The 27937-nt window shown below is 44.5% G+C and overlaps 1 protein-coding gene across 5 annotated transcripts; it reads right to left on the bottom strand.

Annotated features, from left to right (window-relative positions):
• Positions 1 to 66: 66 nt before the first annotated feature.
• CAP1 (cyclase associated actin cytoskeleton regulatory protein 1) lies at positions 67 to 26837 on the bottom strand. Of its 5 annotated transcripts, none has more exons than XM_060089580.1 (13): positions 26743 to 26837; positions 12761 to 12882; positions 12035 to 12138; positions 10272 to 10349; positions 8387 to 8530; positions 8200 to 8285; positions 6159 to 6264; positions 4801 to 4978; positions 2894 to 3078; positions 2589 to 2712; positions 2347 to 2429; positions 1887 to 2030; positions 67 to 1249 (listed from the first exon to the last, which is right to left on the bottom strand). In XM_060089580.1, the coding sequence occupies exons 2-13, from the start codon at positions 12870 to 12872 to the stop codon at positions 1166 to 1168; spliced, it is 1428 nt and encodes a 475-aa protein (XP_059945563.1). In that variant the 5' UTR covers positions 12873 to 12882; positions 26743 to 26837; the 3' UTR covers positions 67 to 1165. The 5 variants fall into 5 exon arrangements, with proteins under 5 accessions (XP_059945563.1, XP_059945562.1, XP_059945561.1 ...); XM_060089579.1 differs by having other exon boundaries at positions 12761 to 12885; positions 26725 to 26833; XM_060089578.1 differs by having other exon boundaries at positions 26725 to 26830.
• Between the last annotated feature and the right edge of the window lie 1100 nt (positions 26838 to 27937).

Genomic DNA, 27937 nt, shown 5'->3' with positions numbered 1-27937 from the left:
GGTGTCATTTTTCTTTTCGAAGTTCTTAAATCTCTGTACAGCAAATAATCATACATAAATACTAAGCAAGTTTGGTATTAATTTTATTCTATTTTCTGTATAACTTTAAGTACATAAAGGTTCATTTCCGCAGGCCTCAGGAAATGGGTAGAAATCACAGGACAATCTCTCTTCCCACCAAAAAAAGTTGCATATTTTGGTAAAGTGTTTGTCCTAGAGGAAAAACTGAAATTTACATTAGCAGTGCTGTGCAAGATTTTTACACAAGACCTAAAACCAGCCTGCAATGGAGATTTTAGTCCTCTGTTCAGGTGCCCAGACAGAAGCCAAAAGCTGTTGAGCATGACAGGGCAAAGGAAGCAATGAAGATGGATGATGGGCACCCAGCATGGAAGGAGAAAGAGAAGCCAGATTCCTGGGAATGGTGTGGTTTTCCTTTTTTTTCTCTCTTTTTAAGTCATCTCTGTAGGAAGGTGCTGGGCAGGGGCCCCAGAGAGAGGAAGGGTCCAAGACTCCTTTAGCTGGCCTGGGTGCAGGGCACCACCACAGCAGCTAACACAGGACAACCTACTATCTCAGGTTCGGGCAGATGCAGGATGGAATGCAGAAGAAAAGGAATGTTTACAGGAAATCATTTTGCTTGGAATGCTAGATGGCCAAGCGTCAGCCTTTGGTCCTGTGCAAACCCTTGCCTCACTTGTCAATAGTGAAAATTAGTTTAAGTTAGAAGAACCAACTAGGATCACAACAGCTTCTCCTACCTTCACGCTCATTGTTAGAAAAAGATTAACTTGTGTGGACACTGTGATCTGTTAGTTCCTGGGGACTGCTTTATCCTTCCCCAAAGACTATTTGTTGGTCAAATAACCCCAAAGGCTGAAAGCTAAAACACACCTGTCCTGATGTGCAGTTCCTGAAGAATGGACTGGCTGTATGGTTGAGCTGATACGGAAAAGCTGCACCTTCCTGCAGAAGATCAAAGACCTGCTATCCCACCCCAAATCTTAGCCTGAGGTATATTTCAGTGAAGGCAGGTAGCTGTGCTTCTCAAAGCAGAGAAGCAGTTTAAGAGCAGAAAGGTAGAGGAAATCTAAAAAAGAACCATCTTGATACAGATTTATCCCACGGTGTGAGGGAGAGGGCAAAGAACCCAGTGGCACTTCGCTTATCCAGCAATTTCTGTCACTGTGGTGACCAACTTCCGCCCATTCCATACGGTCTTGAACTGTTCAGGGACTGGGAACTCATTCTGCAAATAAAGAAACAACAGGTTTAAACCCAAGCTAGACAATACCCTGGGGTTAATTAAACCTTAACTTTCTCCCAGTGCTTGCTCGCACTAAACTCTGAGAGCAAGTAGGATGTAATGAGAGAGAAACTGAATCCACCTGAGAAAGCAAGGCTGTGGAACTGGCAGCGCACTGGCAGCGCCACATCTTCTAGACCACCTCCTCCACCGCTGACAGTGAAGGAGCAGCACAGTGTAGGAATGAGAACAAAGGCTCCAGAGCTAGACAGATGGAGGTTTGAGTCTGTTTCTTCCTGTTCACTGATCAGTGAACTTGCAGACTGTTAAACCTAAGAGGCGTAGATGGGAATGTGTATGGCTTCATGGCACCAGCTCAACAGGGTGCTGTGATTCAATCCCATTCCTTTCTGACTACCCCGAGCATCTGCTCTGCCTAAGGAAGGCAGAAACCACCCTCCTTTGGGGGTCTACTTCGTGGGACTACCTCATGTGTCTGTGTGCCTGAGGTGTGCACTGCTGGGCTGCACCCACTTGGTGCAGAGTGTCCATCAGCTGCGTTGGAAGACTTCTCCTCCAACGCAAGTCTTCAGTCCCTTCTCATTTCAGATTGTACTACTAAAGAGATCAAGGAACTTACGAAGTCATCGCCTTCTGTAGGAATGAGGACATTCATCTCAGAAGATTTGGCACTGACTATCTCACAATCCAGTGAATTCTTGCTCAGGTAAACGTGGCAGCCATCTGTTTTGTTGATGGAAATGGTTGGCACTTTACCCATTACCTGCAGGGGAAACCAAGAGCACTGAGTCCCAGCAGCCAGGAGAACAAGTTAGCTGTGGGAAAAGCTTTCACTGTTTCACGGGATTACATGAAAAACTCACAGGTGTACAACAGATACTGGATACTAGGGGCGGGTGAGAATGGGTACTGGAAAGAGCTCGTGATAAGGGCCAACTCTTTTCCTGCCACATCCAAAGCAGCTCAGCTTACAGACTCTGTAGAGTCAGATTCCCACCACAGCAACATCTGTGGGTCGGCTGTGTCTCTTTCAATTAATTCCTCAGGGACTGAAGGAAGGAGCCAAGATACCAAGTTACCTGAACTTTGACATCCCTACTATTGATTATCTCCACAATGCCCACCACGTCATCGAACACCAGACCAAGTTTCTTACAGTTATCTAGGAGAAGAAAGGGAGCGGGTCAACAGTATAACTTTAAAGGAAAGTACTCGATTTAAAAATGAAGAATTTAAGGATCTCTAGAAATAGGGTAGGGTATGGTTCCAGCCCTCTCAAGCTCTAGGACAGAGCCTGCCTAGGTCAACAATAAGAACTCACCTACTGTAATGGAGTTAATTTTGCCCTTGATTTGCAATGTTGAGTTGACACACTTGAATATGTAAGCCACCTGTTTCAGCTCTGTGTCATCTATCACCAGGTTGGAAACATTCTCCTGATTTTCCTGTTAAAGAGATACCCCTTTTAGGAATCTCATCATTAAGCACATGCCACCCCAAAACTCAGACTATGTCAAACTGTCATTCTTGCAATCTAAGCCAGAACCCTGTACTCATTTGGCTGTGCTCCATTTAACCGCTTTGTCCCCACTCCTTGTTCCCCGAGTCCTGACATTTTTAACTCACCACTCTCCACTTCTTGCCCTCCAGTTCAAGTAGAGCTGGCTCCTTCTTTGTGACTGGTTTGGGGGAAGGACTGACTCCTGGTTTAGATGCACAGAATGGTTTGGGGCCACTTCGTACTGGAGCACTCTGAGCCTTCAAGGCAGGGTTCTTGTGAGTCTTCAAGTCATCAGATACATGTTTCAGGGCTGTAAGAACAACAGCTGCCTCATTCCTGTCCTTCATACCAGGGCTTTGGGCTGAGGCAATAACCAACTTCTGCTATCAGAAGTTAAACTGATCCTTAAGAAAAAATTCAAAGCCCAAAACCAGAGCCTTTGAGATGTTCTCTCACACACAGCTTTGGAGAAGCACTTTTATAATTTTTCCTCTACCCCAAGATTAAATTATAAAGTTCCACTAAAAAAAAAAAAAAGTGGAATGTGTGTGTGCAGGGGGATGGGTATGTAAAAAGATCTAGAAAGACACATACTAAGTATCAGTATATACTCACAAAGTACGTATGTAGTTTTTAAAGCAACAGAGGAAGAAAAAGTAGTATGTGATAATAAAGAAAATTTGGTAAAAGGAAAAAAAACCTCACAGCTAACCTATGACCCCCAATCAGTGTTAGCATTTGAAACTCCCCTTCCAATAATTTTTCTATTCATAGTTGTTTTTTATTTAGATATAAGCATGCACACTGTTAAGAAATTTGGTTTAACCAATTAACACAATAAAAATTTTCTCAAGTTAACCTATAGTTTCTAACAATATCTTTTTTGGGGGCTTCCCTGGTGGCGCAGTGGTTAAGAATCCACCTGCCAATGCTGGGGACATGGTTTCGAGCCCTGGTCCAGGAAGATCCCACATGCCGCGGAGCAACTAAGCCCATGCGCCACAACTACTGAGTCTGCACTCTAGAGCCCGTGAGCCACAACTACTGAGCCCACATGCCACAACTACTGAAGCCCACGCATCTAGAGCCCGTGCTCCGCAACAAGAGAAGCCACCACAATGAGAAGCCTGTGCACCGCAACGAAGAGTAGCCCCCACTCACCCCAACTAGAGAAAGCCTGAGTGCAGCAACGAAGACTCAACACAGCCAAACATAAGTAAATAAATAAATTTAATAAATAAATAAATATATCTTTTTTTTTAAGGAAAAACATTCCATAATCACCCTCAACAGGCTGACACATGCCTTGCTTGTGGACACGGCCCAATCTATATAACCAATACTGGCGTTTCAGCTCCACCACTCCTAAACACTGCATGGTTCACTGCAGAAAAAGATTTAATGGCTGCATAGTATTGCGTCAAGAGGAACATACCACAGTTAACCATATCTCTTACAGTGGGATATACAGGTTGTTACACCATTTTTAGCTGCTATGAATAACAATGTATAAAACTTGTTCTTTCAGTGTTTTTATAGGTAGATTCCTAGGAGAGTGCTGTATAATTTAGACTTCCACCTACTGTGTATAAGGGTGTCTACTTTCTCTACACCAACATCAGGTCATTCTTACGCAAGTTTTCCATATGACCAACATACACCCTCTGAGGACGTGAACCACCCCCTCCACGATGACCTCCTGAAGAGACCGCATGGTAACTTGGAAAAAGCTCTGGGGAACACTGCCAGTACCATGTCTTGGCACAACAGGGTAGGTACTCTGTATATGCCCCTTAATATTAAATCACTTTCCTCTGGGGAGAGAGATTTCCCCAACTATAATGATCCATTTTCAATTTCCATTTGAGCCAGCTCTGCTATCCCTTTAGGCAACCTGAAGGAATGTGACACCCCAAATGAATCTCCCATATACAAACCACGGTTCTGGTTTACAGACTGTTAGGTCTCGAGTTGGTAAGTTCTCGCCAAAACAACTTATTCACCAACTCTTCTTGCCAAAGCATTCACTTACCATGTGTGATGTTCTCCCCCTGATTAATCTGTGCAAACAGTGCTGAGCGTGAAGCAGACTCATCTGAGCCTGAACTGGTGGGGGCTGGTGGGGGAGGTGGGCCTGGTGGGGGGGGAGGAGGACCCGATCCAGCAGAAGGTCCCGATGGCAATCCACTCAGTTCTTTTGCCACAGGCCCCTGGAACAGTAAGTGCAGGTAACACAGTCAGCCTCTCTTCCCCTCTGTACCATCCCCAATAGGGCCCTGCATGTGTCCAAGATACATGGGGTACCCACTGTGGCCCCTGATGCAATGATTAATGCTCCCTACCCACACCCAACTTGGCTTTATTCCTTCTCACCCTTTCCCAAGGATCCAAGTCAACTCCATTTGTCACCCTTCACATTCTTCCATTGGCCTCTACCTAATTCCAGCTCTGACCCTATGGTTCTAAGTACTTACTCAGTGTGTCACTGGTACCTCAGACTCACAGAGTCCAAGACTGATTTCACCATCACACCCATGTCTCTATTTCAGTGAGAGACATTATCATCCAAGCTTGACCATTCAATCTTCTTTGAGTCTTCCAACCCCCTCAATCTCATGAAATCAGTTTATTACCCTGGTTACATCTCATTCTTGTTTGTACCAGCCCCTAGCACCATGAGCGCTTCCATAGTCTGAGCGTAAGCCCTTACCCCTAACCTATATACTGAGACTCTTTTGAGGACAAATAGGATCATTATCACTCTCCTGCTCAAATACCTCTGATAGTTACTTATCACCTATTATAAAGTCTAAAAGTCTCAGCTACCTTCCTTTCCAGCCTTTCCTCCTCAATATGTGACTCTCTCTCCTTATTGAAGCCAGATGACCAATCTCGACACTTACTCTGCATTTACTTTGTTTAAGCTTTGCTGTTTACTAGTATTCCCATTTCTCCCACTTCTATCCTATACCTGAAAAGTCTCAGAGTATACCTCTTCAAAGTACAGTCTCTCCCAGTGAGAATCATTCTTCTCTTCTTCATACTCTGTAGTGTGTACCTTTATTATGGCACTTAGCTTGGTGATTTGTAGTGGGGTTTCGCATCTGTATTTTTAAGCTTCTTGAGGGTTGGCACCGTGTAACTCATTCATCTATCTCTCCTCCAGCCCAATCATTGTCCCTGACCCATGTTTACTGACGCTGAATAGAACTGACTATTCCTTCTCTGACCCTTGCTTTCTTTACTCTTTTTTCCCCTTTCCTTCTCTCCTTTTTCTTTCTACCCTCCACTGAGAAGACTAACATTCCTTCTTAGACCTTGGTGGTGCTCAAGTCTAAGAAACCTGTAGATCCGGTCCTGGAGGGATGAAAGGAGGGAAGGAGCACTCACCGTTTTGCTCCAGGCCAGGCCAGTGGTATGGAACTCCTTAATGTAAGCCTGCAGCTCTGTCCATATACTCAAGTAAGCTTTGACCCAGTCCACATGCTTCTTATCCCTGGGAGAATTAAAGAAGAACTCATCACAGGCAGTCAGGGTACATTACAATAGTGATTCCAGATCCCCTCCTATCTGTGAACTCACATCCTCTGGCCTGTGGCGTTTCTTAGGCTCTGCTCAACGGCAGCTTTTCTATAGTAACTGAGCTTTCCTTCTTTTTTTGAACCTATTCTCTTACCCTAATTAGACCAAAGTCCACATGGATAGGGACTCTAGATTATATCTTTCTATCTCTTAGAGCAGTACTCCTCAAACTTTTTTTAAAAGTAGCAAAACCACTATTTCAAAGTAGACCTTAGGCAGAACCTAATATACAAAACTGATAAGAGCAAACATTCCGTGCACGAAGCCATGGTAGAGAGGTCTCTGGAGCATCACTGTGGATCTCTAGGACTCCAAGAAACTCAACTGCCTTATAGCATAATGCCTTATGTCAAAAATATGCCCTCCTCCTAAGAAATTAAAAATAAAAACTTCCGTTAGGAGGAAATAATCAGTATTAAATTATAGAAACAGCACTGCACTATAGTTCAAGTCTCCTCTCTCTCTTTTTTCAATTTAAAAAAAAAATTAAAAAAAAATTTTTTTGGCTGCGTTTTGGTCTTCATTGCTGCGTGTGGGCTTTCTCTAGTAGCAGCGAGTGCGAGGCTACTCTTCGTTGCGGTGCGTGAGCTTCTCATTGCGGTGGCTTCTCTTGTTGCAGAGCGCCAGCTCTAGGCGCGTGGGCTTCAGTAGTTGTGGCACGCGGGCTCAGGAGTTGTGGCTCGTGGGCTCTAGAGTGCAGGCTCAGTAGTTGTGGCACACGGGCTTAGCTGCTCTGCGGCATGTGGGATCTTCCCCGACCAGGGATCAAACCTGTGTCCCCTGCATTGGCAGGTGGATTCTTAACCACTGCACCACCAGGGAAGTCCTCCTCTCTTCTTATACATTATTAGCTGGAAGAGTTTATGAATGTTTAGCATAAAGCCTAATTTCCTCAACTGTAAATTGCAGAGTATACGGTGGAGTATAATGAAAACATTGTGATGCTTAATCCCAGGTTACTGGAAGGATCAAGGAGCGTCCTGGTGTTCTGGGACATTTTTCACCCACATGAAGGCTTATTCCATCACAGATGTTGGTTAACTGATGATGGACGGAAGAAAGGAAAGGTTTGGAGAGTTATGCAGCTAAGTAATAGCTGCCTGCAGTCACTCCAGATCAAAACCAGCAATGGAGAAGCAAGAACTGGTGGACATGTGTGGTTGGACGTACAATGACTCCCCTTGTGCAATACCTGCAGTGGTCAGGCAGCCTTCATCTCACTTTATCTGACCACGTGAACAGTCAGGGTCATTTTCTAGTAAATCTTACTGAATCTTTTGCAACTGGGCCAGTTAGAAGTTTTCAACAAAGGAACAAAATCTTGACCACACAGGCAAATAAAAGGGCATTAGTCCATTTTACCTCCTAAACCTGGAAGGGTAAGGATGAGAAGACTCAAAAGTCCTCTACAGGGCTTCCCTGGTGGCGCAGTGGTTGAGAGTCCACCTGCCGATGCAGGGGACACAGGTTCGTGCCCCGGTCTGGGAAGAACCCACACGCCACGGAGCGGCTGGGCCCGTGAGCCATGGCCGCTGGGCCTGCGCATCCAGAGCCTGTGCTCTGCAACGGGAGAGGCCACAACAGTGAGAGGCCTGCGTACCGAAAAAAAAAAAAAAAAAAAAAAAGTCCTCTACAAACCCTGGAGAAAAAGCAGAAGAGGAAACAGAAACACTTCCTGCTTGCAAATACAGCTGCTATGAGTCAATATCTATCACACTTTCCAAAAAGCAGCCCTGAGATAAGAGAACCAACACAGCAGCCAAAGGCAGTTTAACTTAACCCAAAGCACTCCTCCAGCAAATAACCAGCTGGGTTTGTCCTTTACCCCTTGAGGACAGGCTGGACTTACACATCTTTGTACTCCTTGAGGACTCGGTTTGTATAAAACATGGCAGCATCATTCATTTCCTTCACATAGGGACCAGGCTTGGGAGCCTAGAAAAAGAGAAGCTGTCAGTGACTTGGGCCCTCTCCAGCCATATCTCCTTGCCTCTGTCCATCTGTCCCTTCCCTCCCATGGAAGCTGTGCCGCTCACCATAGCCACCCAGCCCAGGGCCTGGATACTTTCGCTGACACCTGACAGGTGATTGAACAACTTGCTGCCTCGGTTCTTCTCCCGAAAGGTTATCACTTCTTGGATCTGCTCGGAGATGGGTGCCAACAAATCGGAAAGCTTATTCTAGAAAAGGATGCAAGAAAAGACTGAGGTTAGTGTATTTTTATAGAAGCCTTTATGCTGCTCAACTCTGATCCTCAAGGCAAGAATTCTTCACGAACTACAACAAGCATGCAAATAAACTCTGTATTTATCTTGCAAAGGTTCACATGGCTACAATACTGCTCATCATCTCCCTCACCTTAGACAGTTCTAACTCCCCAGGCTGGATTCTGTGGTTCTTCATGATCAGGACCCATACTCCAGCTGTACCACAGAATTCTACCATTTCTGCCACTTGCCTCTTTTCTGTCCCACTAACAGGAGACACTAGTTCATTTCTGGGCTCCTCTCTTTCCATCTATCCGTGTGCTCCTCTGCGTCATGAGGGACAGCACTCCACCAACCACACTGGCCTCCTACAGCATCTATCGTCAGCATAACCAATTCTGGCACCTTATCACACACCAGCACAATTTACTAATGGACCCATATAAACATGCTTTTCTTTGTAATTGATTCTTCAAAGACAAGGGCTTTGTCTTAGCCCTCTTTTATAATCCGTATAGCCCTCAACACGTTGCTAGCCACATAGCAGGTGCTGAGAAGAGATCTGTTGAATCAAATGCAATTAGAGGGCTTGGCACTTGAGCAGACAGCTTAGCAAAATGGTTGAATCTTGTGTTTCTGTGTTTTCATCCTTCATCCGAAGCTTGGTTTCCTGAACATCTCATTTCTCAGATCTTAGCACGAGAACAGTCTAAAGCAGGAGTCAGCAAACTTGCTGTAAAGAGCCAGACTGTAAATATTTCAGGCTTTGCAGGCCATACGGTCTCCGTTGCTATTTTTCAACTCTGCCGTTGTAGTGCACAAAGCAGCAACAGACAATACTTAAAAGAATGGACATGGCTGTGTTCCAAAAAAAACTTCATTTAAAATAGGTGGCAGGCCACATTTGGCCTGCAGACTACAGTCTGCCAATCCTCAATCTAAAGCAAGGGAAAGATAATAATGTCTCAGCTGCCTGATTTGTTGTGGAAAGTGTGGGCTTGGAAAAAAGGTTTAGACAAAATGCTTCAACTATTCGAGACAGATTAAAAATTAGAGTCCAACATATTTAACATTATCTTACGCTATTTTTACGTTATTTAGGCATGCCAAGGGTTCACAGGTTTTAATACAGCATTAGTAGGAAGACTTATTTTATTAGCCTTCTGCCTAGGAAAGCCAAATGCAAAAAGAAGAAATGAAACAAAACTAAAATGTTTGGCTCTGAGAAAAATCTAAATTTTCTCTAATTTATTTTCATACTTGTGGCAGCATAAAATCTTGAGGTAGGAATAAAGTTAAAGAGAGATGCCTAACCACTGAAGGGCGAGGGGAGAAGCAGTACTTTAGGAGTTTTAGGATCTCCCCAGCAGCCTTCCTAAGCCCACCCATAGTGGAACAAGAGAACCACTCTCTAGGTCCCAAAGGGCACAAGGGACAATATGATGAAATTGGGCTAAGAATGTCTATTGAGAGAAGCAGCAAAGTCCCAGGGATAACTACAGTCCTAAGTAAAATGACAGAAAAAAAGCCATTAGAGCCCAATAAATATATACTCAATGGCACATTCCCATAGTGGCACTTAAAATCTGACTCCCCCTCTGGGATTTTGTGTGAACATACATGAGCCTAGTAGGTCTGTCTTAGCATGTTGTGATAGCTTAGCAGAAAGCTCTCAACCTGTCCTGTGCATCAAACCAACTAGTAATGAACTTACGCCTGCTGGCTGCTGGCATTGAGAGGCTGTAACCAAGAGCGCTCGCTCCAACTTCAGACCCGTGTGGACCATCTCTGCCTGAAAAGGAGAGGAAAGGAGAAGAATCAGCTATCAATGACACTTTACAACTGGAGAGGTCCTGGTAAGAATAACCTGAAACCTCCACTTCCATGTACTCTGGTAGCAACCCAGAGCAACACTTCATGTTGACTTCTTCAAGTACTCCTGATTCTTGGGACTGATGGCAGACTAATATATCATTGTTCCTGCTGAAACTAATCAGGGATATAATCCAGAGTTGGAAATGAAGATAACTGGGGCTAGCTTTCGATGAAGTCAAGTCAGCAACTGAACATGCAGGGCGATATGAAGTGCATTGAAAATCCCTCTTACCTCTCATCACCTCCCCCGCCCTCCCAAATCTGTTCTCAAGAACTAGAGGTAAGAGTTAAAGCAAAAGCCTAAATTTATGCCTCAAATTCTCAAGCTATTTACTCCTTTGTGTTAAAGCTATTTTTCAAATGTTGGACCATGACCTATCACAGATAATTAAATCAACGTTGTGACCCCATAACCTGCACTTTATTAAGTGAAGGAGAACAGAACAATGAGTGCAATACATCAACTGGAAATTATTTCAAAAAAAAAAAAGTGCAACACAAGAGGCATAATGTGAAACTTATATCTTAGCTACAAATAGGCATTTCTTTCTTTCTTTTTCTTTCTTCTTTTGGCTGCGCCGTGCAGCATGCGGGATCTTAGTTCCCCAACCAGGGATCGAACTCATGCCCCCTGCAGTGGAAGTGCAGAGTCTTAACCACTGGACCACCAGGGAAGTCCCACAAATATGTATTTCTTACTGAAGGTAACGACCAAGAGTTTAAGAAACATGAGGCTATAAGTACTACAAATACAAAAACTGAAATTGAAGTCATATATTTTTTTCTGGATTTGTATTTTTAAAATATAAAAGTAAAAAATATAAATATAAAAGTGATACGTTTTAAAACCTTTTCAAATGTGACCTACTGTATAAAGTAAAAATGCAAGCCCCACACTCCTATCTAAGTCTCAGTCCCACTCTCTAGAGTTAACACCATTGCCCAACAGATGGTATATAAGAGGCTCCAAATAGCTCTTCCAAAGATCAAGCAACCAGTTTTGCTGACGGGTCAGGAAGATCCTAAACATGGTTCTTGCTGACAAAGGATCACTTAGAAGACTAGCAGGAGGATTCTGGGTCTCAGAGAGAGAGACAGAGTAGGGGCAGGGGTGACAACGTGGGTAGCAGCACATGAAGGGAGGTTGGTGGAGAGGCACCTGTCATTGCCTACTTCACATTCTTACTGTGGGCTAAGTGTGAAAATAACTCACATTAGCATATCTTTAGCATAAGTACCATGCTTAGTTTTATAAATGCTAAGTCATGATGATGACTCCTTTGAATAAGCCACCCCAGGCTTGGTTATATAACACACTGGGATCAGACTGGTAGCATGTTCTCACTACAAAGATGAACCAAGCCATATTTTATGCACCAAGCAAACGATCTGTATAAAAGAAGCCCACGCGGAATATGTGATAAAAGCAGGGAGCCTGGAAAAACCTGAGGAAACGTTCCAGTGCGTGGACTGAGTTCCTCAGTGCAGGTAGAAGAGAAGGAGCCAGGAGCCTCTCAAGGGGCTCTTCAACCAAGAATGAGTAGGATCTGAAGAAAGCCACCAGTCCTTAAAAGAGGGGAAAAAAGGGCCAAACCTCCTTACATGCTTCTGCACATCTCCCCCAATCTCTTTACTGATCTTGAGGTACTCTGCCACAGGACCGGCCAAGAGTGAGTCAAATGCTTGCACATATGGAGTCGTTCCTGCTGAAGACAGACACACCACGAAGAACTGGTCACACATCAGAAAGAGGATTTGTTAAAGGCACTTCCATATGAAAGCAGAGAGGCAAGGTAACACAGTAAACAGAAGACTGGAGCATGAGTCAGGAGCCTGTGTTCTAGCTCCAGAACCACCATTAACGTCTTGTGCGACCCTGGCTAAGTCCCCTTTTCTTGCTAAGCTTAATTTTCTTTACCAATAGAATGAAAATAAACAAAATGATCCCCCTCAAGGTGCTTTTTAGCTCTAACATTCTGATTCAATTGGGCATGTGCAAAATGGCCAATTTGCCAATCGTCTGGAGAGAGGAAATTTAATATCACTTGTCATTTGACTTATACTAGAGTCATTTTGCCAAAGAAAGAACAGGAAATATCACACAAGCAGGAAGTTCTCGTGTTAAAATAACTTAACCACAGGCCTCCCTGCACAAGTCACTTCCTCCCTTATCTGTTCACAGCAATAACGAATTATAGGCAATGAACTTTCTAGATTAAATGTTTTAGGGAGTTAGCTCCAAAGGAATGTACTGTGACAGAAGAATTTCCGGCCAGGACACCAAGTATTCACCACTCAAGGTATTCTGCTGGCTTGTATGCTGCTTACCTTTTGCAGCACTGTCTGCATACCCACAGTGCATGTCAGAGGCCTGGGAGACTGCCTCCAGGCGGCCCACCGCTCTCTCCAACCTTTCTACCAGATTTTGCATGTCAGCCATAATGTAGCACCTGCTGAAACAGATCAAATGTCATTTGTTGTTTTAATATTACATAGAACCTAGGGAGAAAAGAAAAAAGAATGCCCTGGGAGTGAAGAGGATGCCAATTCTGAGGAACAGAATCATTTTACAGTAAAATAAGATGGAAGATAGTCTAGCATATTTGCAAAATCATAGAGACTTCATTAAGCAAAAGAACTAGCCAGGAAAGTGTTAACTGAAAGCAAATGGTTACTCATTCAAATACTTACTGAATATTTACTATGATATCACCAAATAAATATTTGTGTAAGAATTTAGAATTTACAAAGTACAGTCTCATATATTATCTCAGTTTAAGCCTCTCAACAACTATTTAGGAATGGAAAGATAATTACTATACTCTCAGAGATAGGAAACAATTTCAGTGAAGTTAAATGACTTGCCTATAGTCTCACAGTTAGCTGGCAGGGAAGCCAGTCCTCAAATTCAAGCCTTCTGGCTCTAAGTTCTGTGTTTTTTCCTACAACATCCTGCTGTCTACATATGGAATGCCCCAAACCAAGATGAATAGGGTATTTATCCTGCCCCCAATAACTTACAGTCTAATAGAGGAGACTTTACATGTGCACTAACAACTGTAAAACAAATAGAAAAAAAAATTAAGGTGACATAAGTTGCGGAGAGAATAACACAGGATTTCAGAGAGGGGAAGAATATATCAGCGGAAGGATCAGATAAGGCTATTATGGCAAAGCTTCCAATTGAGCCGGGCTTCAAATGAGGGTGGGTAGGATCTGGATATGCAGCAGGGAAGGAGAACAGACACACCCAGAGAGCTTGTTACAGATCTTTCACAAGTACCAACTTATCTGAACTAGCCTCATTCGATGTCTAATATCCTAAAGAAATTAAGCTCCAAAAGAGAAGGGACCTTCTCTGGTTTGTTTCCTAAACAAGTTTATCCTCTACCATCTAGACCACTACCTGGCAGGTAGAAGGTGTTCAATAAATATTTTAGAAGTTAATGAACCTGAAGTATAGTATCCCAGAACTCCAGAGAGACAAGGGTTCTGAAAGTTACCCACAAATATACATAAATAAGTGTTAATGTTATCAATATACATCAACATAAAGTGCTTTAGACTATAGGTGATCTCATAAAAATCAGTCAGTGTAATCACAATCAAAGACTTGACTTGGAGAGATTCCATTTCAAAGCATTAATTTATTCAGGCAACTGAAGCCGAATGAACTCAACTCCCTTGAAGCCACCTAAAATGACCATAGCAATTATAATTCCCTCAAAGACAGCTACATGACAGAATATCTCATTTAACACACATTGTCTTCCCTGTGGAAGAGAGAAGCAACTCAAAAGATAAACTAAGGAAGACAATATCATCCCTGTCCATTCTTTTCCATGTACAGGCTCTGATCTCTCAGAGCCCAGTGATTTGCCGGAGAATGTTGTTTAAAGAAGAATCAAGGAAAAAACAATAAGAATGCGAACCAAATAAACCTTTCCATTCGCCGGCCTGAAGAGGTAGCAGGAGCCTCCAAATCTGTACTCTGCTCAAAATGGAACAGACTATGGAGCAGACTAGAAGCATCCAATATATTCTCCCTTATGTTATGGCACAATCACCCAAATATCCAAACTGCTGCCCTGTTCATTCTGGGTACTATCCAGGGACAGACACATATAATCCACCACACTCTGTAAATCCCAGGGGAAAAGGCAGTGACTACAATAAACTCCCAAGCTACCTTGCATTAATAAATATCACCCATTCTGTTATAAAACATGTTCCTTTGGACATAATGGATGCTATAAGTTCCGGCCAGTGTGAACATGGTAACACAGTACAAGCATCTCTAAAGGCTGCCAGGGTTCATGAATACTGACCTATCTGAAAAGCTTAATAATACAGCTTCATGGATTTTGGTTCCTTCTTTTCCATCTTTTACTTGTACTTTAAGCTTTCAATGCTAAACAAGCTTTGGTTCTGCTGTTTAACTTAAGCAGAATGAGAAAAGACAAAACAGCTATCATTATAGCTAATCTCATTCCACCACTAATCAAATATAGGAGAACAGTTCCTAGTTTTTTGTTTTTGGTGGGGGTGGAGTGAAATTTGAGATGTTATGGGAAAGAATGTCTAGAATTGAAGGACCAAAAGACACACCTTGTCTTATTCTTTATGTACGCATATTCGTTCTTTAGGTGGTCATGTCCACTCCAAAGCCGTCAACTACCATTATTGCGTTACTATCCAGTCCACTTGCTGAGTGATACCACCACAACCACCTATAGACTAACAACTCCCAGAGCAGTGTATCCAGCTCAGGCCATCCTTCTGGGATTCAGAATTTTAGATCCAGCTTCCACCTAGACATCTCTACCTGGATGTCCCAAAGGACATCTGAAATGTCCAAAACAGAACTCATCATTTTCCCTAGCACTGCTCTCACAGACTCACGGTCTCAGTAATCCAGCACTACCAGCAATCAAGATAGTAACCTGGGCTTCCCTGGTGGCGCAGCGGTTGACAGTCCGCCTGCCGATGCAGGGGACACAGGTTCGTGCCCTGGTCCGGGAAGATCCCACATGCCGCGGAGCAGCTGGGCCCATGAGCCATGGCCGCTGAGCCTGCGCGTCCGGAGCCTGTGCTCCGCAACGGGAGAGGCCACAGCAGTGAGAGGCCCGCGTACCGCAAAAAAAAAAAAAAAAAAAAAAAAAAGACAGTAACCTGGAAACTGTTAAGCAGTACAGTATAGTGGTTAAGAGTGTTGTTCTTTAGAGAAGTCAGAGAGACTGGGAGTTTGAATAGTGGTACTCACTGGCTCTGTGTCTGAGTGTTACCAAACTTTCTCAACCTCAGCTTCCTTATTTGTAAAACAGGGACAACAACAATATAAAATCCAAAGGGCTGTAGTGAGAATAAATGAGGAAATACACGTGGAAGTGACTGGCTTGCTCAGTCCTGAAAAATGGTTAGGATTCCATAAACATTAACTAAATGATCTCCTTACTAATCTCATCAGTCATCAAAATCCATAGGCTCTATCTTGCATATCATAAATAGATGCCCCTTGTCTTCATCCTGATAAAAATTCAGTCATCATGACTTTGCCTAGATTACTGCAATAACCTCTTCACTAGTCTCCTCTAATTCCAGTTACAAACCCTCTTTATCCATTCTCCTTATTACCGCAGTGATTCAGAGTAAAGTCCAAGCAAGGGTTTCCATAATCTGGCCCTGCTTTATTTCCTACCACCCTGCCAGTTTTATCTCCTGCCACACCTTTCCTCAACATTCTACAGCAACCCAGAACTACCTGCATTTTCCAGAAAGAGTTATGCTTTCTCTCACTTTTGAGCCTTTACAGTGCTATCCACTCTGCTTGTTTGCTTTCCCTTCCCAACCTGTTCCTTTTCTCGTAACTCCTACTGCCTTTTTCAGATTCACCTAAGGTGTCACCTCCTCTAGGAAGCTTTTCCAGTTTGGTATGTTTTCCCTTCTCAATCTGCCCCCTTTCTAGAATTCCTACTGTCCATTCAGTCTCAGCCAAGGTATCACCTCCCCAAGAAGCATTTCCAATATGTGCTCCCACATATCATTGTGTACTTATCTCTACCACACTTTAACACACTGGTTTAAAATCATTTAATAGTCAACAGGCAATCAGTCACCCTACAGAAGAGACCATGTCTTGCCTTTGTAATTCCAGTACTATAAACATGGTAGGCACTATAAATACAATAGGTTAATAAAGGTCCTTGGAAAAAATAAATACATAAGTGTCTTTACCCCCTCTCCCCTCAACGCAAGTCTGGTTATCTCCTCTCTGTGTCAAATCTGGGGAGAAGTGTGTGTGGGGGGGTGTTTCCCATTCTTTAAAAAAACTTTTTTTTTTGCCTGTTTGTAGGCTCTAACAAACATCCCCATCTTTCAAATAAACGCTGCCTTCTTGGGCAGAAATTAAATTGATATCGAGATCTTCAAACCAAGTGCCATAAGGCAGATAACCTTGTTTATTAGATGATATAATACTAATTAAAAACAGAACTCCCTTAGAGTTGTAGGTGCTTTATATCATCAAACTGCTGCTTCTTTTGAGACTTAAAATAATTCTGTGACGTATGTTATAAAGATACTGATCCCCATCTTTAGAATGAAGAAACTGACAGAAGTTAAAAAGCTTGCTAGGTATCAAACAACCGGTGGGGAGAGAACCTAGCCTTGAGCACAAATTTTCTAAGGCTCTTTTAAGCAATTAAGTGACTAACGGGTTCATCACAGCATCCAGCCCCACCTGTCTGCTGAGCACAGCACTGTGGGTTCAAGGTCTCTTTATGGTGTCTTTAGGCACATTATTAGCAGCTTTCAATTCCTCTGCTCTCAATTTCCTCTATGGAGACCAGTATTTTTTCACATTCAGTACAGACGACACATGTTTGGAAAGCCAATATTTAAAATAAGGTTTTTCCCAAGAATACAGAATTGCCAGAGCAGAAAACTACAGCTCTGCCTAATCTTGCTCCCTGCCATTTCTGAATGACAGTAGCCAAGAACTATACGTAAGCCTCCATAATGAAGGTACAGATTCCCAACTATTTAAGCATTCATCATAAAAGCTTCAGAAGGAGAGGCAGTCCTAATTACCCAAGTCTAAATAAAACTTGGATTCAGGAGACCAAGGTTTAAGTCCCAATTCTGCCACGTATTAACTGTGTAAGTTTAGGATAGTCATTTAATGGACCCTCACCTAGCACACAGAGATGTAAGGATCAAAGGAGTTGGTTTTATAGATTAGGTACTTTGGGAGCCTTAAAATGCAGTTCAAATGTAAAATGTTATTGCTGCATACCATGGACTAGAATACAGGCTCCAGAAACATGGCAATTTATCCATTCTCCCCACCCCTGCTGCCCCAACCCCCAAAATCTGCAGCACCTAGAACAACCTGGCACACAGAAGACACGCATAACATGAAAGTCCTTAGCACTGTGACAGCTATTGAAGAAACAGAAGACCCGCGGTCTCTGCCCTCTAGAAGCTTTCATTCTTATTGGGAAGGGCAACGCAAATGAAATACCAATGGACTAAATACTGAAGACTATATTTTTTAAAGTTCTGTTAGAGATTAACTAATTTCATTTGGATTGGGAAAAGTTAAAGTTACCAGCTAATACAGTGGAGCTTTTTCTTTGCAGAATGTTGTATGGTCCTGAATTATATAGTATAAATGACTACATGCTTGGAGAAGAAATCAATGAGGACTAAAGGTAGTCTCAAGAGGTTTCAGGAGGGAAGTGGGGCATTTTGACAGAAAAAGTAAAAGAAAAAAGGGAAGACATTCCAGAGCAATCAAAAGCAGAGACCAAGAAGGCTATGTACAGAAAGTGTGAGAAGGTTAGCCCACATAGTCTCATGGGAAATAAGCAAGCTGGGCTAGGTTATGGAGGGCCCTGAAACCTGGGCAGTATTTGAATTTGATGTTGTGATAAATGTGAAGCCATTCAAGGGTTCTGACAGAAGGAATAATATGATGAAAGCAAAATTTTTACAAGTACTGTCTGATAGAATGGGTTTTAGGGGAAAAAAAGGGAAGATATTAGGGTCTAGGTTAGGTTGAAAGCTGTTCAACTAGCTGCAAAATAAAAAAAGTGGTACTGTAAAAAATACTTTTGGTATTGCAAAGGAAAAAAATAATCACTTTTAGGCCGCTAAGTGACCAGCACCTAAATTAACAGTAAAATAGTTTTTCTACCCTGAGGGAGTCTAGCAGGAGCAACAAAGCTACCTTCCACTGAATCACTGGCTCTTAGGATCAGGAGGGAATCTAGAAAGCACCATCTGATGACAGAACAGACCTTTCAACATTCTCAGCAATTAGTCAGGTAGCCTCTATTCAAACACCTTCAGTGTGGAGAACCCAATACTTCTGGAGGCAGCCCATTCCATTCACACAGCTCACAGTATTTAAAAGTTCTTCCTTATATGGAGGCAAAACCAGTCTCCCTGCAACTTCCACCCACTGATCTTGGTTCTGCCCTTGGAGGTCACACAAAACAACTGAGCATTAAACACAGAACAAGTATTAACTGTGTGGTACTGACTACTGAGTTACAGTAGCATTCAGAGAAGGGAGTCAAAGATGACTCCAGAGTTGCAAGTCCAGGGAAGTAAGAGAATGATGACACTATAGGAAAAAACAGGTTTCTGGCACGTTCTAGCTAAGGCAAAAAGATGAGGTCAGTTTTGGATACACAGTTTGAACAGAAGATGAAGCTTCCAAGTGGGAATGTCCAGTAAATAGTTAGAAATGAGCTTGGGGAAGAATCAAGGCTAGAGATCAATGTTTACAAAGTCATCAGCAAGGAAACGTCATAAAGTCATGAGACTGCATAGGCTTTTGGAGGGATATCATGCAGAGCGAAAAGAAACCAGGAGCTTGATTCTCCAGCAATTTCTTTTGTGGTCTGAAACCAAGCAAAATCAGAAATGGTCAGTGATTCCTGCCAAAGCTGCTTCATATTCTCATCATTCTAACAATTCAAGCAACCCAATTCCTTCTGCCTGTCATTCAGAAGTAAATGGAACCAGGTTACTCCTGCAGTTCTTGCCTCTTCTCACCAGGCAATTAAGGCAGTGGAATGAATTTCTACTCATAAGAAGTTGCTATGCTTAAAATGTTTTCTACTTTGTCAGGTAGTTGTTCCTCTAAGTCATACCCTTAAGTAAAATCGAAAAGAAAGCAACTACACAAGTCACCCTGTATGCTATGGTAGCCCAACTGATCTGCTTCAAAATGCTTGTTGGCCTTTGCTTTGTAATTCTGTTCCCTAGATGTTATCCTAAGAAAATAATACTAACGGGAAAACTGATAGGCATGAAGATGTTCAATGCTGTGTTAGCTTAGACTTCTAATTACAGGGGAAGAGCTAAATGCACTGTGGAAAAAGACCTGAAAAAGAACACAAAATTTACAGTATTTGTCACATTCGAGTGATGGAGTTTTAGACAATTTCCCCGTTTTCCAAAAATTTTTTAACATAGTAATATAATTTCTTTATAATAGAAGACAACAAAACAAAACAGCTCCACTTGGATATCTCTCGTAAGCTACCACTAAACTATAAGACATTAGTTAGTTCTATTCCTAACAATATAGAACTTCTCATCACTAGACTCTAACATGTTACAAAGCAAAACCTACACATGCTAATAGGATACTTACAAGTTGGCTGAGTTAACCCAGAAACCAAAGAACAGACACCACTTTGCCCCAGTAAGATGCCATCTAAATCTAACCCAAATCAGGAGCCACTGTTCTTCCCCAAGCATTTGGTTTCTCTGATGAAACCAATGACATTTAGTGTCTGAGTCACTGCCACCTGAGGTTTAGATTAAAACACAAAGAAAGGCCTGTCTCCTGCGGAGGGAAAGAATTCTACCCAGTATCAGCACTTGTCTCCTGACCATTAAACATGGTCCTCTATCTAAAATTCCAGGAGTGAGTAAAGCTAGTAATAGTGTACAAGCTGAAGTCAGACTTGAGACCTAGCTGTTTCAATGCTCTGGGGCAAATAGATAACCTTGTGTGGTCAAGGGTTCCCCTCTCTCTCACATTCAAGGAATATTACGAAGACTAACACCATAAAAGCATTCAGCAGGCATCTTTTATATTGTATACAGAAAAACTACATTGGTTGATTTCAACTGGTAGTTGCTGTAAACAGAACAGCATTTCCCATTCTCATGCATAAAGATAGATTCAAGGATGCCATTTGTCCCTAGCCATGATTCAGCTACAGCTAGAGATACGAAAAGATCTGCAACTGTAAGTCTATAATTAACTTACGTGTAGGAATTTTAATGACCTCTGGAGGGGAAAAAAAAAAAAGCAAGCTCACTTCTTCCATTAAACATTTCAACTATAACTACTTTCCAGTAGAATAGAAAAATTTGATACAACAGGTCTGGTAATACAAGGCAAACAAAGCTGCACTGTAGCTGAGGAGTATTTTTAGAGTTGATGGTTTTTATTAGGTTTACGTGATGGTATATCAAGAACAAATAGTTTCATGGTGAATGCTAGAGCCGCATTAATTTAAGGATGATGAAACTACAGTCGACCCTTGAACAACACGGGGGTACGGGCGGGCACTGGCCCTCAGTGCAGTGGGAAATCCTCCAATAACTTTATAGCCAGCCCGCCATATCTGCCCGTACAAGTGGACCTGCGCAGTTCAAATCCATGTTGTTCAAGGGTCAACTGTATAACAATTTTATCAGTCAAAATAAATCTTGAGTAACAACATCATAAACTACATCCAATGTAAAATAAATGATAATCCCTATCCACTAAACCAAGCTGTCTAAACGCAGGCAAAGAAAACAGGAATTTATATAGCCCCAGTATAGGGGAAATATAAATCTGCTGACTTGCACTGTCAACTAACACCAACCTCATTTCTAATGAGTGCCTAAACAATGGCCTTTCTCTATTAAGATCACATCCTCTGAGGGAAAAAAACACAAAAAGGCAAGTTCTTCAAGGCCCACCCAGAAATTCCTCGAATGAACAAAAATTCTTGATGCCTCAGTGAAACCCATGATTTATTCCTTGCAAGGTACCCAGCGTTTATCATGTGCCACACACTGTGCTAACCACGGCCATGGAGCCTGCCCTCAGAGAACTGAGTTGGAGAGATGAGACACCGCACAATCAGAGCTATGATACTTTCTCATGCATTGTTCTCAATCAGGGGCAATTTTGTCCTCCAGGAGACATTTGGCAATGTCTGAAGACATTTTTGGTTGTCACAGTTGAGGGAGTGCCCCTGGCATCTAATGGGTAGAGGCCAGGGGTACTGCTGAAATCCTACAATGCACAGGACAACCCCACAAAATGAAGAATCACGTGGCCCAAAATGTCAGTTATGCTGAGGTTGAGAAACCCTATTCTAATGTAATAATGAGCAAAAGGTAAGTGCAAGAGGTACAGATAAAATGCTGATGTAATAGTTTAGGACTTTCTAAATCAGAATGTCACTCTGTACCACCCAATGAAAACTAAGATGAGGGTCTGACTATGGAGAACTCTGTAAATTGGACAATAGAGTTTAGACTTGATTATTTGGGAAAATGAAGCCAGTGAAGGGTTAACAAGATGAAAATGGTTCTTTTTAAAAGAGTAGTCTGGGCTTCCCTGGTGGCGCAGTGGTTGAGAGTCCGCCTGCCGATGCAGGGGACACGGGTTCGTGCCCCGGTCCGGGAAGATCCCACATGCCGCGGAGCGGCTAGACCCGTGAGCCATGGCCGCTGAGCCCGCACGTCCGGAGCCTGTGCTCTGCAACGGGAGAGGCCACAACGGTGAGAGGCCCGCATACCACAAAAAAAAAAAAAAAGAGTAGTCTGGGCTTCCCTGGTGGCGCAGTGGTTGAGAGACCGCCTGCCGATGCAGGGGACACGGGTTCGTGCCCCGGTCCGGGAATATCCCACATGCCGCGGAGTGGCTAGGCCCGTGAGCCATGGCCGCTGAGCGTGCGCGTCCAGAGCCTGTGCTCCGCAACGGGAGAAGCCACAACAGTGAGAGGCCCGCGTACCGCAGAAAAAAAATAAAATAAAATAAAAAACGTAAGTAAGTGTAAGTAAATAAGTAAGTGTGTAAGTAAGTGTAAGTAAGTAAGTGTGTAAGTAAGTGTAAGTAAGTAAGTGTAAATAAGTAAGTAAGTGTAAGTAAGTAAGTAAGTAAGTAAGTAGTCTGGGGCTTCCCTGGTGGCACAGTGCTTGAGTCTCCACCTGCCGATGCAGGGGACACAGGTTCGTGCCCCGGTCCGGGAAGATCCCACATGCTGCGGAGTGGCTGGGCCCGTGAGCCATGGCCAATGAGCCTGCGCGTCCGGAGCCTGTGCTCTGCCAACGGGAGAGGCCACAACAGTGAGAGGCCCGCATACTGCAAAAAAAAAAAAAAAAAGAGTAGTCTGGGCTTCCCTGGTGGCGCAGTGGTTGAGAGACCGCCTGCCGATGCAGGGGACACGGGTTCGTGCCCCGGTCTGGGAAGATCCCACATGCCGCGGAGCGGCTAGGCCCGTGAGCCATGGCCGCTGAGCGTGCACGTCCGGAGCCTGTGCTCCGCAACGGGAGAAGCCACAACAGTGAGAGGCCCGCATACCGCAGAAAAAAAATAAAATAAAATAAAAAGCGTAAGTAAGTAAGTAAGTAAGTGTAAGTAAGTAAGTAAGTAAGTGTAAGTAAGTAAGTAAGTAGTCTGGGGCTTCCCTGGTGGCGCAGTGCTTGAGAGTCCACCTGCCGATGCAGGGGACACAGGTTCGTGCCCCGGTCTGGGAAGATCCCACATGCTGCGGAGTGTCTGGGCCCGTGAGCCATGGCCGCTGAGCGTGCACGTCCGGAGCCTGTGCTCTGCCAACGGGAGAGGCCACAACAGTGAGAGGCCCGCATACCGAAAAAAAAAAAAAAAAAAAAAAAAGAGTAGTCTGGGCTTCCCTGGTGGCGCAGTGGTTGAGAGACCGCCTGCCGATGCAGGGGACACGGGTTCGTGTCCCGGTCTGGGAATATCCCACATGCCGCGGAGCGGCTAGGCCCGTGAGCCACGGCCGCTGAGCGTGCGCGTCCGGAGCCTGTGCTCCGCAATGGGAGAAGCCACAACAGTGAGAGGCCCGCGTACCGCAGAAAAAAAATAAAATAAAATAAAAAACGTAAGTAAGTAAGTAAGTAAGTGTAAGTAAGTAAGTAAGTAAGTGTAAGTAAGTAAGTAAGTAGTCTGGGGCTTCCCTGGTGGCGCAGTGCTTGAGAGTCCACCTGCCGATGCAGGGGACACGGGTTCGTGCCCTGGTCTGGGAAGATCCCACATGCTGCGGAGCGGCTGGGCCCGTGAGCTATGGCCGCTGAGCGTGCGCGTCTGGAGCCTGTGCTCTGCCAACGGGAGAGGCCACAACAGTGAGAGGCCCGCGTACGGCAAAAAAAAAAAAAAAAAGAGTAGTCTGGTTATGGTAGAGAAGCTGAAGTATAGATACGAAAGCCAGTTTAGTAGAAAGTAAAGAAAGAAACTGATGAGGACAAGTCAAAGGAATAATCACTAGGACTGGCTAAGATATAGCTTGAGGATACTCAGATTTCAAATCTCAGGATTAAATTTCAAACCAGAGGGTTCAACTTTCAATGACACTGCATTTGCTTGTTTAAGTAAAATGAACCTTTGACTCACCATACTTCACAGAAAACTGAAAGGAGGAAGTCACTTTTTAAAGGCTCAGTCCCTAGTTAAAAAAATAACTGCAACTAAACAAAGGTATATATAAGCAAGAAAAGGGGTGAAAAAAAAGTTCATCCTTCAGGTTGGAAACAAAACATTTTACAAACTAAACAGCTAACCTCCTCAAGGCAAAAATACACTCACTGAATCTTAACAATACCACCACTTTTGGTTTGCATGACAGGCTGTACTTGACAAAGTACTTTCACAGTTACCATTTTACTTAAAACTCCTCTGAAACATAAATTATGTCCATCTGATTGATGAAGTATTTCTGGGGAAGAAAAGGGGGGGAAATTCCAACAGAACTTTCTTTATACTGGACAGCAGCAAGTCAAACAATTAGCAAAATACCAACCACAGAATAAATCCAAACGCATTCATACAAGGCATCAAAAGCCCTTCACAACCTGGCAGCACCTACCTTTTTTTCTGGTCTTATCTCCTACAAACCCCAGGCTCCAGTACTTCCCTGAACAATATAAACCCTCTCCTGCCTCCACACCTTTCTCTTGCTCTTTCTTCTAGTTGAGATATCTTATTAGACATCTTTGCTTAGATGTGCTGCAAACACCTCAAACTAAATATATCCAAAATTCATTTTCTTTCCATGTCACCTCTCCAACTTGACCCTCCTCTCACAGTACCTATATTGGTGAATGGTGCTACGCAGTTCCCTAAACCAGAAAACCAGACAATCATCCGAGGCTACTGCTAGTTTTTCATTTCCATAAACAATCAGCCTTCAACTCTATGGATTCCATCTTTTTAATATTGCTCAAATTTGATCCCTCCTCTCCTTCCCATTCTCATTGTCTTCATGGTTCAAGCCATGTTCAAGCTTCCGAACACTGGTCTACTTCCCCATTATGTTCCTTCCCCCTTGACAGGCTGAACTAAAACATCAATCTGACCACATCATTTTCCTACATAAGAGCCTGCAAAGCCTCCCCACAGCTTTCAGGGTAAGCTCCAAATTCCTTAGCATGGTTTACAAGGGCCTTCATATGTGATCCACCCCCATCCACTTCCTCCACTTCTCTGAGCATTACTGGAATTCCAGTCATGGTCTTTCACATGTCCAGATTCCATGTCCTTGCACTGGACCCTTTGGCTGGAAATCCCTTTTCCAGATTCACCATACGGCTAAACAAATCCTGCAGGACTTAGCCTCCCACTTCCTCCCCAAAGCCTGGAAAGCTGGCTCAGGTATTCCTCCTCTCAAGAGCCCTGTGCTCACACACTATGACAGTGTAAGCCACCCCTGATTTACTTGTCTGCCTCCTCCTCCACTCCATGAGAACTACCGTATTCTTAGTCACCAGGGCTAGGTGCCTCATTTAATATGTGCCTCACACATATCAAGGGCTCAATAAATGGCTGGTGAATGATTAATGTGCTGGGCTGCCCCGGTTTTCACTTGAACAGGGATCCCTATAAAGAGCTTCAACTGACAGTTCTGATACTAACTTCTGCTCTCTTCAATGAGCTCTTCATGCTTCGAAACTCATCTTAAACCCTGCTTCTGCAGAATGGATTTTCCTGAGCCCCTCATTACATACTGCCAAAGCACCCTGTTCTTCTTTCCTAACACTCATCACATTTATAATTATTTGTTAAATTCCCTGCAAACACCGTCAGCTCCATGAAGGCAGGGTCTACCTTGTTTTGTTTCTGCCTTCCCTGGATGTGGCAGAGTGTCTAACAAAGAATAAACACAATTTGTTACACTGAATTTAATCCTGTGAGGTGAGCAGAGATCTCCACTTAAAAGATGACAAAAATGAGGCTCAAACAAGTTAAACAAAGCGCCTATGGCTACCGATGCTTGGCAGTGGGACCAGACCAAAACTGAGCCAACTGGTTTCACGTCCAGAAGTATGCAACACCTTCAACAAAGTTAACTTGGCTTTTCAGGATCAGAGCTATAGACTAGGAGAAAGGGGAGGCTCTCTGACTGCAAACACAAAAACCCGATCCTCTCTTTTTTAAAAAAACTGCCCAGGTGTGCCAAACAGGCTGCATTTATAAAGTTCCACGCAGCGAGTAGCCTTTAACCTGCAACTGCCCGCGAGACGATACCTACTGGAAGACCACCCGAAGGTAGAGAGAGGTTCCTAGGAAATGAACGGGGGAAGGATCTGGGGCTGGTAATCTAAGGAGCTGAGGTCTAGATTCCGACTGTTTCCGTCGCTCGCTGTAAGATCTTGGACCAGCCTCCTCTCTCCGGGGATCAATTTACCCATCCAAGCAATGGGGGCGAGACCAGGGATAGAGAAGATTCTAAGGTCTCGGAGGTTCCTTTCAGTCAGAGCACCTTAGGAATCAGGCCTCCGCTGAGGCTGATGGCCAGAATCGCGAAGTCCAGCAGAAGGGGCCTCCCCAGGAGAGCCTGGCTCAGTTGGTCACCGAGGCCCCACCTCAAGAGACCGCGCCCAGGATCCCGGGTCGGCCTGAGGGCCCCGCCGCCGGCCGCCTCAGGGGGGCTCACCAAATGCGCCTAGGCCAGAAGGGTCATTAACAACGCCAGGGGCCAGTGGGCCGCGGAGGGGACCACAGTCCCTACCCCGCCGCGAACACTCACCTCAGAGATCTGCCTCACCTCGGGACTGTGATCAGCCGCTCTCCACTTCCGGCAAGAACCGCCCAGCAATCTTCGCGCGACCCACTTCCGTGCCCTCACTGGGCGCGGCACCCCCACCGGAAATGAACCGCCGGCCGAAACGCCGGCCCAGAGGAGGGACCGGGGAGGAAGTCTGGCAACTCCGCTCTTGACTCCGCCCCCTATTCGCCAAGCCGGGGAGAGAGAATCCCTACTAGCCTGGGAAAAGAGTCCCGCCCCCAAGGCGGGAGCGACGGGGAGCGTGCCTAAGGCTAGCCACGCCCTTCTATCAGCTGCAGCTGCCGGAATCGCCCGGACCAATGAAGGGCCGAAATTACTGGCTAAGCTCCACCCCCGAAGAAGGAGGACAGATGAGTGGTTAATTCTCCTGTCAGTTTGGCCTCTTTGGCAAAGGCCGGTTCCTTTTCACAGTAGTCAAGAAGGGGGCTAACCCTTCAGTCGCTATTAGTGGCTAGCCGGAGGATTTTCTGAGGGCGGGAATCACGGGCGGCCGTCTACTCTCCGAGGGGGATCAAGGCTAAGCTCCGCCTCCCTCTGGGCGTTCAAACCTCGGTTTCCCCGTTTGTGACGTGGGGAGGCTATTGCTCTGGACAGTGTTTCGGGAGGACCTGCGGAGGCTGGGTGTGGGGAGGGGTCGGCGGGGGCGCTCGGGCCCAACCCCGCGTTTCTGGGCATGCCAGCCGCCGCCCCGCTCGCTCTGCCCCGGGCTGGGAAGGTGGAAGCTCGCCCCACTTCCTGTTTGTTCGGTGCGCTCTGTGACCATAGATGGTCAGGTCTGGGGCCGCGCGGAAGCCTCCGTCTGGCGGTTTGGGAGTCCTTCCTCTCCGCGCGCAGGGTGTTGTCCCCGAGAATAAGATGAGCGGGGGAAGAGAAAAAAAAGATGAGCGGAATTAGAAGGGATCCGGCTCCACTCGGCTAAAACCCGGCTTCTGAGGCACCTTGCCCGGGCTGGGCGTGGCCAGCCGCCTGCCACTCAGACCGGGGGAGGTTCTGCACGGTGGCCGCGGCGCGCGGGGAAGGCTTCTCTTCGGTGCTTCTTGGGTCTGGGAAGCAGAGCTTTGTTTCCTCAAGGCTCACACTTTCCAACCAGTGATTATCCTCCTACAAAGATTTTATTTACAGAAAAAAGTGGCAAGTTCCCACCCCTTCAGTTGAACGGCTGTGACGGCTGCAA

This window comes from Mesoplodon densirostris, chromosome 2 (genome assembly GCF_025265405.1).
Source record: "Mesoplodon densirostris isolate mMesDen1 chromosome 2, mMesDen1 primary haplotype, whole genome shotgun sequence".
Lineage (NCBI taxonomy): Eukaryota > Metazoa > Chordata > Mammalia > Artiodactyla > Ziphiidae > Mesoplodon > Mesoplodon densirostris.
This window is presented reverse-complemented; position numbering and strand designations above follow the sequence as displayed.

Bases quoted from the DNA above. Each gene is read 5' to 3' on its own strand.
- CAP1 (XM_060089580.1), bottom strand. From the start codon at position 12,872: ATGGCTGACATGCAAAATCTGGTAGAAAGGTTGGAGAGAGCGGTGGGC. The intron at 2,430-2,588 runs GTGAGTTCTTAT...TTCTTCTCCTAG, and splicing joins AATTAACTCCATTACAGTAG to ATAACTGTAAGAAACTTGGT. The intron at 2,031-2,346 runs GTAACTTGGTAT...TTTCCCCTGCAG, and splicing joins GTAGGGATGTCAAAGTTCAG to GTAATGGGTAAAGTGCCAAC.